Source organism: Cornus florida, unplaced genomic scaffold (genome assembly GCF_030987335.1).
Source record: "Cornus florida cultivar Cherokee Brave unplaced genomic scaffold, ASM3098733v1 CherokeeBrave_3.0.0_Hap2_Chr05, whole genome shotgun sequence".
Taxonomy (NCBI): Eukaryota; Viridiplantae; Streptophyta; class Magnoliopsida; order Cornales; family Cornaceae; genus Cornus; species Cornus florida.
The window spans coordinates 15,039,543-15,050,419 of record NW_026775575.1 but is presented as its reverse complement, the minus strand read 5'-3'; the positions used below and the strand labels follow the sequence as shown (position 1 = coordinate 15,050,419).

The window sequence follows — 10,877 nt, the reverse complement described above, 5'->3', positions numbered from 1 at the left end:
CTACACAGAAAGAACATTAAGGCCAATGGGACTCCTAACAGTATGGTGACCATTACTCCATGTCAAAGCACCAAAAACAAAACTTCCATTACTGCTCCTGTAAGGTGTGAAATCAACCTTAAAAGACATCTTCTGCCCAGCCTCTGAAAACTTGAGCTTATTTGGTGTAACTGTAACTTTTACACCACTTGGATAGTCTACTTGTGCATAATAAACTGTCAAGCCTTCACCATAATAAGTAACCGTTCGATGCACTGATAAACTTCCAGTCATGTTGGAGACCCCAATTGAAGGGTAGTTAAAATCATAGGATGGTGTTGGAGGGTACTTGCAATGTACTGCGTCGGTAGTGAGGTTTGCTAGCTGCAGAGGGGTAGCACCAGTACTGCAGAGGAACTCGATAATGTCATTGGAATCAAAATCATAAATAAGTCCTGGATCAGTTGCTGCTACTGGATTTAAGTGACCAGATCCATAGTCAAAAGGTGTCGTTTGGGCACCATTAGGATCTCTTTGAATGGGGTTTGCATTGTTGTCTAGGACAGTAGCTGCAAGAACAAAATTCTATATGAGTAGCAATATATAAGAATTACTGAGAAGATTTCGATGTTGCTCAAAGAAACGTCGACTAGCCTGTTGTCATAATTGCAGATTTTATGGCTGCTGGACTCCAATAAGGATGAAGAGATTTTAAGATGACAGCCACTGCAGAAACATGTGGACAAGCCATGGAGGTACCGGAGATTATGTTATAGTTGACAGATTGGTGAGCAGTGGTGGTCTCGGTTGCTACAGGAGACCATGCTGCTAAAACATTCACACCTGGTGCTGTTATATCAGGCTGCAATTTCAAATGTTTGCAACTTTAGGTAGAGATTTGCAGAGTTTGATATTTTATTAAATTTTTCACAAAAATTTGAGTGCTTTTTCTAATCAAATTTGGTGTTGATAATGAATTTTGAAACTTAATTATGGATTGTGAAAAGAAAATTGGAGATGTCATTCTCTTATGATATAACTTACTTTCAAAATGTCTGGTGTTATGATGTTTGGTCCCATTGAAGAGAACACTGCCATCTTTGGTGCAGGTTTAGTGAAGGTAACTGTATTTGTCTGCTGGATTTTAGCAACTGGATTCCTGTAATAACAGAATGATTCATATTGAATTAGAATTTTGATTTCCTCTTTTTCTAAAAAATAAATACAATAAAATTATGAATACATTCGTACGTAAATGGATTAAAAGTTTCTTCTGTTTACAGCAAATGAACTTGTGGAACTTACTTTTCTTTAGCCATATATGATTGAAGCTCTTGTGCCTCTACTTGACCAATAAAAGTGGTCGGGATTACAAATTGAAAGGCAACGTTTGTGAGGAAGGGATCAATGAGTATCATCCCAACACCACCACCTTGATTTACGAAAATGGCTTTTTCTCTTCGGTTATCAAACACTGACTCAATTGTGCATACCACGATCTTCCCATTGATTACGGCTGAGTCCAGAGTGTTGTTCTTGCAGAAGCTAAATGTGAGAAAAGAGAGAGAGAAGGAAGATTTTAGAAAACAAATACAATGGTACCATTAGAGACTGTTAGGTCTTATTACAGTCTTTATAATCCTAAGAAGTTCCTGATTCATTTTCTCAAATTTTATTTCACATACTTCTGAACACAAAAGAATTAGTAGACTCGTGAACGTTTTAAAAAAAAAAAAAAAAAATTCTTTTAAATGAATTTTTTAGAAGAAGAAAACAAATAGTGTTTGGGCGTTAGGAAGAAAATAAAGCATCATAAGTTGTCATTATGAGATCAGTAGAATAAGTTTATGGATTTCACTTATTGGATTCTGTATAAACATTGGCTTAGCGAAGAAATAGAAGCCAGAGGTCACATTTTTCTTGACATTTTTGAAGGTTTTAATCATTTTTCTCTTTTAGTATAGAAGATACCTTGCATTTGTTGAGGGAACTCCAGGGGATGCTGCAGCACTTGCAGTAATTAAACCAAAATACCTCTCTGAACTCCGAGGGTTTATACCAAAACCCTGCAAACATGTTTTGTTAGACCTAATTTTTTTTTTTTTTTTTTTCCTTCTCTCTCAAACAAAATGAGAGTTTTGAGTAAAAAATAACTTATTTAAGATACCTTTGAAGTCATGAATATTGTATGAAAAGCTTACCATTATCATTTTTGAATTTCCAAGATATATGTTGGATCGTAGTTCACGGTCCATAGTACTTGCAGCGACACTAAGGATCCACGGAGCAACATTAGTTGCAGTTTGTGGCAAACCAGAATTCCCGGCTGATGTTGAAACCAGAATTCCTTTCTGGAACGCGTGGAAAGCTCCTACAGACATTGCATCCACAAAATAGCCGGGCTGTGGAGGGTCAGGGCCGAGGGAAAGGGAGAGGATATCAACACCGTCATGAATTGCATCGTCCAGTGCAGAAAGGAGATCAGCATCAGAGCAGAGGTTAAACCAACAAGCCTTGTAGATGGCAAGCCTAGCACTTGGTGCACCACCTCTTGCTGTGCCTGCTCCAATCCCAAACAAGCTTTTATCCGCAACCACTGATCCGGCCACTGTGGAGGCAGTGTGTGTACCATGTCCATCACTATCCCGAGCTGAACGAAAGGAAGGACTGCCAAAATCTTCAATGGGCCCATTTTCTGCTTCGAACCCTTTGAAGTAGAATCGAGCTCCGATAATTTTCCTAGAAAATCAACGCAAATGGCTCTGTTAGACTCGTCAAAACATGCATTTACAATGAACTAGTTAGTATATACCTGTTGCAGTTGGACAATGTGAAGTTTTCTCCTGTGACACATTCTCCCTGAAATTTAGTGGGAACTGGACCAAATCCATCTTCACTAAAGCTCTCGGACTCTGGCCAAATTCCTGAAAATAAGAAAAAGATGAGGCTTTAATTATTCTGAAAGAGGAGTTGAATAGAACTTTGGAGCCTACTTAATTTGTAACTCTGAAAACAATTTTAAAAATTTCAAATAACAGAAAACTGTTTTCAGAAAACAATCTTTTATAATTCTCTGAAAACAAGCATTTTTATAACTCAACTTTCAAAAAATTGAACCAAGCAAAATTTTTTGTACAGTTTTCTGTTTTCAATTTTCTAAAAACATAAAATTATTTCTATAGTTACAAACCAATCAGGCTGTATTTTAGGATAATTACCAGTATCAACAACACCAACAATAACGTTGGATTTTGAATCCATTGGCAGGTGATTATATTGTTGAATAGAGTCTATTCTCAAAAATTCCCACGAATGTGTTGTAGAGACCTTGTTGATCTTGCTTTCGAACACAGAAACAACTGATTTGCTTTCTGCAGCATGAGCAAAATGGGAAAAGAGAAAGGAAAAAATTAAAAAGACAATGTTATGTGAAGCAATAGTCCAGTATTAATAATGCTTATGATAATGTGAATCTCTAATTCGAATAAATAAATAAATAAATAATTGTGCAAAAATATCGTGCCATTCAGTATGTGCATATAAATCCTTAAAATTTAAAAATATGTTCAAATTGCCCTAATATTTGTTTAAGGCTATGAACTTAGAAATGGAGAGTAATTTGATCGAAGAAATTGTATTAACCCCTAATGGAATTGTTTGAGATTCATAAGTGAAATAAATCATTTTATCTACTTATAGTGGTCAAATTGGCTTACAACCAAATAACGCCCCTATTGCCACAGCTGTAGATATATAGGTATTTTGAGAATAGGCCTTAACGACCAATGATTAGTGATGGCTCTGATTAATAATGTTCAGAATAATGGGAGTCTCTAATTGGAATAAAATTTAAAATAAATAAATAAAATTTGTGCAAAAACATCGCCATTCAGTATGTGCATATAAATCCTTAGGATTTGAAGATATGTGCAAATTGCCCCTATTATTTGTTGACAGTCATTTTTTACCAAAATACCCTTAATATACCTTTAAAAATCGAAATCAGTACTAATTTGTTATCAATTGCAGGGAAGGTGGAATTGGTTAGAACAGTAATCACTCCAATTTGCCTATACTGGTGCAATGTTTTTCAAATTCCATTTGCAGTTCTCAACCAGATCCAAAAAGTTTGTAGAGATTTCATTTGGGGTAGTACAGACAATGGAAAGAAGATAGGCTATGGATTTCTTGGTTTAAATCTAGGTATGGTGGACATTCTACCTATTGGACTGTGGTGCCTAGGACTACTCATTCTGTTATTTGGAGGAATATGGTTAATCACAGGGATATTATACAGCAAAATATTGGCTTCACTGTTGGTACAGGTCAGAAGATTAGAGCTCTTGTGGATCCTTGGTGTGATGGCCAAACCTTGCTTGCTGCAGAAATTTGGTCATAGGATGATTAGGAGGTTAGGGCTTCCTTGGGATTCAACTATTGATAGACTAATGGTTAATGGGAATTGGAATTTGGAGTTGTTTCAAGAGGATATGTTTGATCCTCTTAAGCAATATGCGGTTACAGTCCCTATACTTAATAGGGAGGATAGATTTATATGGGATGGTGGCCGGGACTTTTTCATTCAAGAGAGCTTGGGATAGATGTAGAATTCAGTACACTGAAGTGGAATGGAGCAGATTGTCTTGGGAAAGGCAAGACCTAGATGGTCTGTGCATGGAGTGTTATTTCATGACAAGTTACCTACGCTGGTTAATTTGCAGAAAAGGAAGCTACAACTGGTATCTAGATGTTCCATTTGTAAACAAGTTGTGGATACTAGGGATAATTTGTTCCTTGATTGTCAGTTTGCAAAGGAGGTGTGGTGCTAGCTAGGGGATGTTTTGGGCTGGGATATGTTTCAGTTTTCGTGTTCGAGGGATTTTTGGGAGTTGTTCTTGTGGTTTCAGAAGCAGTCTAAAAAACTTTGTCGACATACTCTGTTTGTGGTTGCATTGTGGAGCATTTGGCAGCAGAGGAATGGTATATGTCATGGCTCATTGGATCGATCTCCTAAGGAGGTGGCTAGACAGACATTACTTGAAGTTGTGGATGTGTTTGGAATCAGCATTCAAGACCTGTTGCATTAGAGCTTTATCTCTTGTCCTGTTGCATTAGAGCCTTATCTCTTGTCCTTATGTATTGGAAATGGGCTTTTTCTTAAGAGCATTAACTTTGTTTTAGCTCTTCTCTGAGGGTATGCCCTCTATGCACTTGTAATATATTTTTCTTTTAATTTTATAACTAATTATGAAAAATATATATATATATTCCCTCACTCAGTGTTTTTATTTTTAGTTTGTCTTATACAGAACTAAAGGATCATAGAAGCAGACCTGCTAGTGTTTGAGCTTGATCTGGCGTGAGCATAGCTGAGAAACCTCTGAAGCTTTTAGTGTAATGGTGAAGTGCCACTTCTTTTGCTCCATCAGAACTGCAAAAGTGATTCAACAAACCCTCAATTTATAATTTGTACAAAAAAAAAAAAATGAAGAAGAGGAAAGAAAAAGAAAAAGGGGCTTAATAGATAATGGTGTTCGAAATTGGACATAAAGGTCAATTTGAACATCTGCAGTTTTGCCATGCCTTCCAATAACCGCAGAAAGCATATTATGGTTAGCTGTGACCACAGAATCTGAATCCGGATGTGAATGATGCCCCATGTAAACTATGTAATGCTGCAAAATTTTAGGAGAAAAGAAAAATGGATTTCAGTTTAGAATCATATATCTCAAGTGTGTGCATGCTATATATTTACCATAGGAATATGTGTATATATATCATTTATGTATGTATTTGTGTGCATGCTTACTGACTCTACCGTAGAAGTATGTGTCTGTGTGATCTGATTTCAGAAGAAATCACTCTGTTAATGCAACCATTATGCACGAATCCTATACATGTCTTTCGCACTTCTTGTGCTATAGATCTCCAATCATAAATGTTTTAATCTAAAATTATCATAATTCGTTTGTTGCTTGAAAATTTTTCTTGATTAGTCAAAAAATAAATAAATAAAAAATTAAGATCTACCCACAAAAAAAAAAATGTCCACCTTTCCAGTCTTGACTGTTGCAATTCAAAATTCAATGTACTATTTTTTAATATTCTTAATTTATCTTCTTACCTTGAAGTTTTATGAAGTTATAAAGATAGTGAACCCACCTTAGAAGTGGGTATATTTGGAAATTAATTTCCTACCACTGTAATAAAAATAATAAAAAAAAAAAAAAACTTACACTCTTAAAAAGTTAGATTGGCAAGGACATTTTTACTCTCTCTCGCACACACATGCACATAGAGATAGAGAAGGAGTACCTTTGTGTTGGTGGTGGCTCCATGAAGCAGTACTGCAAACCTAAACAACAATAGAATAGTGAAAAGTTTAGGTACTTCCATGTTGCCAAAACAGCTAGAACTACACAAGTTTGAGTAGTGGAGATGGCGATGTTCTTTTTGATGGACGCATGAAAGACCATTTTATAGGCCAAACACTTCCTGTTTTGACGTCGTTATAATGAAACCACTGAACATTCCACCACCTAATAATTAAAGGCCGGCCTGACTTGGTCCTTAATTCCGTTAAATTACACATACATACACACACTCTCATATATATATATATAATTGAACAGCTACAAAAGAGTACTACTGTATATAATAAAGCTATATATATATTCTAATGGTTTCAACTGTATTTAGTTGGAAGTTCTGTAGCCGGCTGCGTTGCTTTCAAGTTTCCACATAACCTCTGTTTTTTTTTTTTGGTCCTAAAATTCGACTTACCTTAAGATAAAAGAAAAAATATATAACTAAGGAGATTTTATCCAGCTGAGCTATAGTCTATTCGTAATTTCTTCAGCTTTTAAAGTAAAAGGCCAAAGGTTCAACTGTTCAAGTAATTTTTAGGGATAAATTGTGATTTTGTGAGTTTTTTGTCAAAATAATAATAATAATAATAATACTAATTGATTTGTTGCTGAAAAAAAAAGTGGTGGTTATATATGATATTAGAAGCCTAAAGAATAATCTGACTGAAGCATAGTGCGTTGAAAACGCCTTCTGGCCGAGCAGTTTATATATTTAAATTCTAAAAACATAGAAATATTCTGTCTTGTTGCTGACAATGATGCTAATCCTCGTAAGAGAGTCTTTTAGTGTTCTGTTTGTTGTTTGTCGGGGAAAAAAAAGGATAAAATATACCGACACCTCCTGAGGTTAGGTCATATTTTACCTAGATGAAGATTTTGGTTTTAATTTTCACTTACACCCCAATCATGCGAATTGACCCTTTTACCCTCGAATTTTTAATACAAAATATATGTAATCTTAAATGACAAAAAAAACCTTATCCCTATCCCTATCCCACACCACCGCCACTAGTTCTTGATGAAATAACCGGTGCAAATGCGCCACCGAAATAGTCGGCAAATTGCACAAATTGTATATCCTGCTGCGATTCATAAGAAGCCTACACAAACCATAACGGAATTCAAATTTTTGAACACAACAAACACAAAATTGAATTCAAATACAATTTCAAACAACAGATTAGAGTCCACCAAATCAAATTGATACAATATAGAGAGAGAATCGTAAACTCACAGATATTTCATCAAGAAAAACAGAAAGATCTAATTAAAGAAAAAAAACTTATCAAAAAAGAAAAAACCAAAAACAGAAAGATCAGAGGCATTGATCTTCACCGCGGCGTCGGATACAGAAAGCTTTGGTCTCTTCGGCTTCAACTTCTTCGTCTTTGTACCGCCATTTTCAACGCTGCTGAAGGCTTCGACATCATTGCCGTTTTCTCCGCCATCTTCGCCGTTTGATTTGACAAATCGTCGTCATCGGCGAATCAATCCCTTCCGTCTCTCCCGCCGTCACAGCAACCACCTCCACCACCGCCGCGACTGTAGCTGCCTCTCTCCATTTTCTCAAACCCTCGACGAAGGATCTGTGTGTGAAGGTTTGTGACTTGTGAGAGTGGGGCTTCTTCAGCTTCAACTTCTTCGCCTTTGTACCACCATTTTCAACGCCGCCGGAGGCTTCGACATTATTGTCGTCTTCTCTGCCATCGTCGCCATTTGATCTGACAAACTGTCGCCATCGGCGAATCAATCCCTTTCGTCTCTCCCGCCCCACCGCCGCGACTATAGCTACCTCTCTCCATTTTCTCAAACCCTCAACGAAGGATCTGTGTGTGAGGGTTTGTGACCTGTGAGAGAAGGGGTTTTTTATATAGGGGAAAAGAGCTGTAGGGGTAGAAAATGAGGAGGAGGAGGAGGAGGAGGAGGAGGGAGAGGGAGAAAGGAAATAGAGGCAAAAAAGAGAGGCGGAGAGGGAAAGAGGAAGGTTCACAGAGAGAGGGGCGGTGGTGAATGTGATGGGTAGTTTGGTCACAAAAAAATAGTCAATATGAGGTCAAAGGGTAGTATAGTCCTTTAACACCTCAAAGTACTCTAACTCAATCAAAAATTGACATTTGGGGTGTGGGTGAAATGTTAAACCACTAATTTAAATATATGTGAAATCTAAAACCAAAATGTTGATATAGGTGTAATATGACCTAACCACAGGGGGTGTAAGTGTAATTTACCCAAAAAAAAAAATTGTAAGCAATTGTTTAATTATTATAATTAGCCTAAAGATATCAGTGTGTGGTATTTATTTTTAGGGTAATTACAGTTACCACCTCTCTAGTTAACTTTTCAGATTATTATAATTACATTTATTATAATTACATTTATTCTAATTACAACTTTACAAGTGTGTAAAATGTGAACACATCGAACAAAGCATCCCGAAGGGCAATAGCCCATCTGGTACAAACCCACCAGGGCCACCACTCCAAATGAGAGAGGTCAAAGATTTGAATTTCGGTAGGGACATAGGCGTGTGAGCTTGTTTAACCTTAAAAAAAAAAAAAAAAAAAAAAAAAAAAAAAAAAAAAAAAAAAAACACCATTTTTTATCCAATTCATCATCCTCCAACATCAATTTCAATTTATGTGTTCTCAAAAGCTTCGAACTTGAATTCTATAGATCAAATAGGGTTCGGAATGAATATTCTGTAAAATAATAAAATGGGTTTTGGAATGTGGGTCTTTCAATTCAGGTAGGGTTTACTATTTTTCAGTAAAAATAGTTCTGTAATTGTAATTCAGAATGGGTTTACTTCGTTCACATGCCTTATTAGACATTAATGTTGTAGGATCCGAATCTGCTCCAGTGCGCCTCTCAGTGGAGCAGATCCAGTGCATATCCAAAGGCTGAGGTGAAACCACCTCAGCCCATTTGCCACGTACCACCCAATCAGCACCCAGTCGGCATTTACCCAAAAAAATTACTGATATACAATTTTCATTTACCACATGTACGAATACCCCATACACTTATACTATTACACCATACACTTATACATTATACAAAATCAGAATACATAATTTACAATTACTTTTAATCTTTTATTGTTAAAAATTACCTTCAACTTTACCTTTGGGGTTAAATTTATAGAACCCTAATCTCTCTCCTCTGCTCGTCGTCTTTGCGGAATTCGACTGTTCTTCTTCGTTCCAACTTCTGTAGTCTCCTCTTCGTCTTCGTCTTCGTCTGAAGTTGGAAATTTCAAAATTTAATGGATAGGTTAAAATCTATAGCGAGGAAGAAATCCAATAAACGTACATTCCAGGTATCTAAGAAGAAGAAGTCAATTTCTACCAATGACACTAAAACAGAAAATGTCTCATATGAAGGACAAACCTCAGGTGAAGGACGAAGCAGTGTTGGTATTTCCGGTGGCGAGCAGGACTTGGTGAACCGGCCTCCCACAGTGTTCTTAATGTATAGGTTAACATTGATTATGTATCGGTTTGTTTGTTTAAGGGTTTAGAATTTATTTCAGATTTTATGGTTAAGAATGGTGAAAATAAGTTTTGGAAGTTAATTTATTAAACGTGTTAGCTAAATATTATGATGGTATGTGCAATTGATATATGATACATGTGTTAAAAAGTTGTGATAATAATAATTTGTTGTTTCCGAATATGAAATCTCCCTACATATACTGAAAGTGTTTGTGGTTGTGATTATTAATTTAGGAATTGTGAGATTGAGTTGTGGAAGTTAATTTTTTTAAGTTGTTAGGTCAATATGTTGATTCAATAAAAATAATAAGTTAAATGCATACATGATACATGTTTAGATAAGTTGTGAGCATAATAAATTGATCTGTCCAACTTTTGTATTATATTGCGTTACAAATAGTAGGTGATGAAATATGCAAATCTTCGTACATATATGTTGAAAGTATTTGTGGTTTTTATTATTAATTTATGAATTGTGAAACTGAGTTGGCATAGTTAATTGTTTTAACGTGTTAGAAAAATATGTTGATGCAATATACAATTCATACATGATACATGTAAAATAAGTTGTGATAATATGCAATGCATACATGAAGGGCCGAGTGCATTAGAAAGTACTAGCAAGAGCACTCAAAACATGACAGGTTACCGAAGGCAGTGATGCTTGCGGTGCACAAATCTGCTAGATAGACATGGAATGCAAAGTCTGCTGCTAATAAAGAACCATGGATCAGGGAGTGTACAAGATGAAAGGAAGAGTACGACAAGCTTCTTGAAGAAAGAAAGGCCCAAAAAAAAAAAGGGTGATAAAATTTTAATGTAAATATTTTATTTGATGATGAAACCCAGAATGTATGCATGATGTATTATAATCATATGCCTTCGAAGCAGAAGAAAAAGGAAAAGATCAATCGGACCCAAGGTGCCTAGCACAGATGCTCTCTTTCCAAGTTCCGTAAAGCAGTGTCACAGCTTGATGAGGAAAAGATAAAGGTTGTTGAGGAGCTTGGATTTGGAAAATTGCTGGAACTTAAAT

The 10,877-nt window shown here is 36.0% G+C and overlaps 1 protein-coding gene across 1 annotated transcript; it reads right to left on the bottom strand.

Moving 5' to 3' along the window:
- LOC132309044 (subtilisin-like serine-protease S) lies at positions 1–7,774 on the bottom strand. Its single transcript, XM_059807397.1, has 13 exons — positions 7,726–7,774; positions 7,555–7,610; positions 7,376–7,447; positions 5,563–5,654; positions 5,313–5,410; positions 3,198–3,350; positions 2,792–2,903; positions 2,181–2,718; positions 1,951–2,045; positions 1,285–1,524; positions 1,024–1,138; positions 634–841; positions 1–548 (listed from the first exon to the last, which is right to left on the bottom strand). The coding sequence occupies exons 1-13, from the start codon at positions 7,772–7,774 to the stop codon at positions 1–3; spliced, it is 2,376 nt and encodes a 791-aa protein (XP_059663380.1).
- Positions 7,775–10,877: the final 3,103 nt, after the last annotated feature.

What these genes read in the sequence shown, in the direction of transcription:
- LOC132309044 (XM_059807397.1), bottom strand. Translation starts at nt 7,774, where the DNA reads ATGTCGAAGCCTTCAGCAGCGTTGAAAATGGCGGTACAAAGACGAAGA. An exon ending in GGCGGTACAAAGACGAAGAA is followed by an intron (nt 7,611 to 7,725) that starts GTTGAAGCCGAA and finishes TTCTTTAATTAG; the next exon opens with ATCTTTCTGTTTTTCTTGAT. An exon ending in CTTTCTGCGGTTATTGGAAG is followed by an intron (nt 5,411 to 5,562) that starts GCATGGCAAAAC and finishes TCACTTTTGCAG; the next exon opens with TTCTGATGGAGCAAAAGAAG.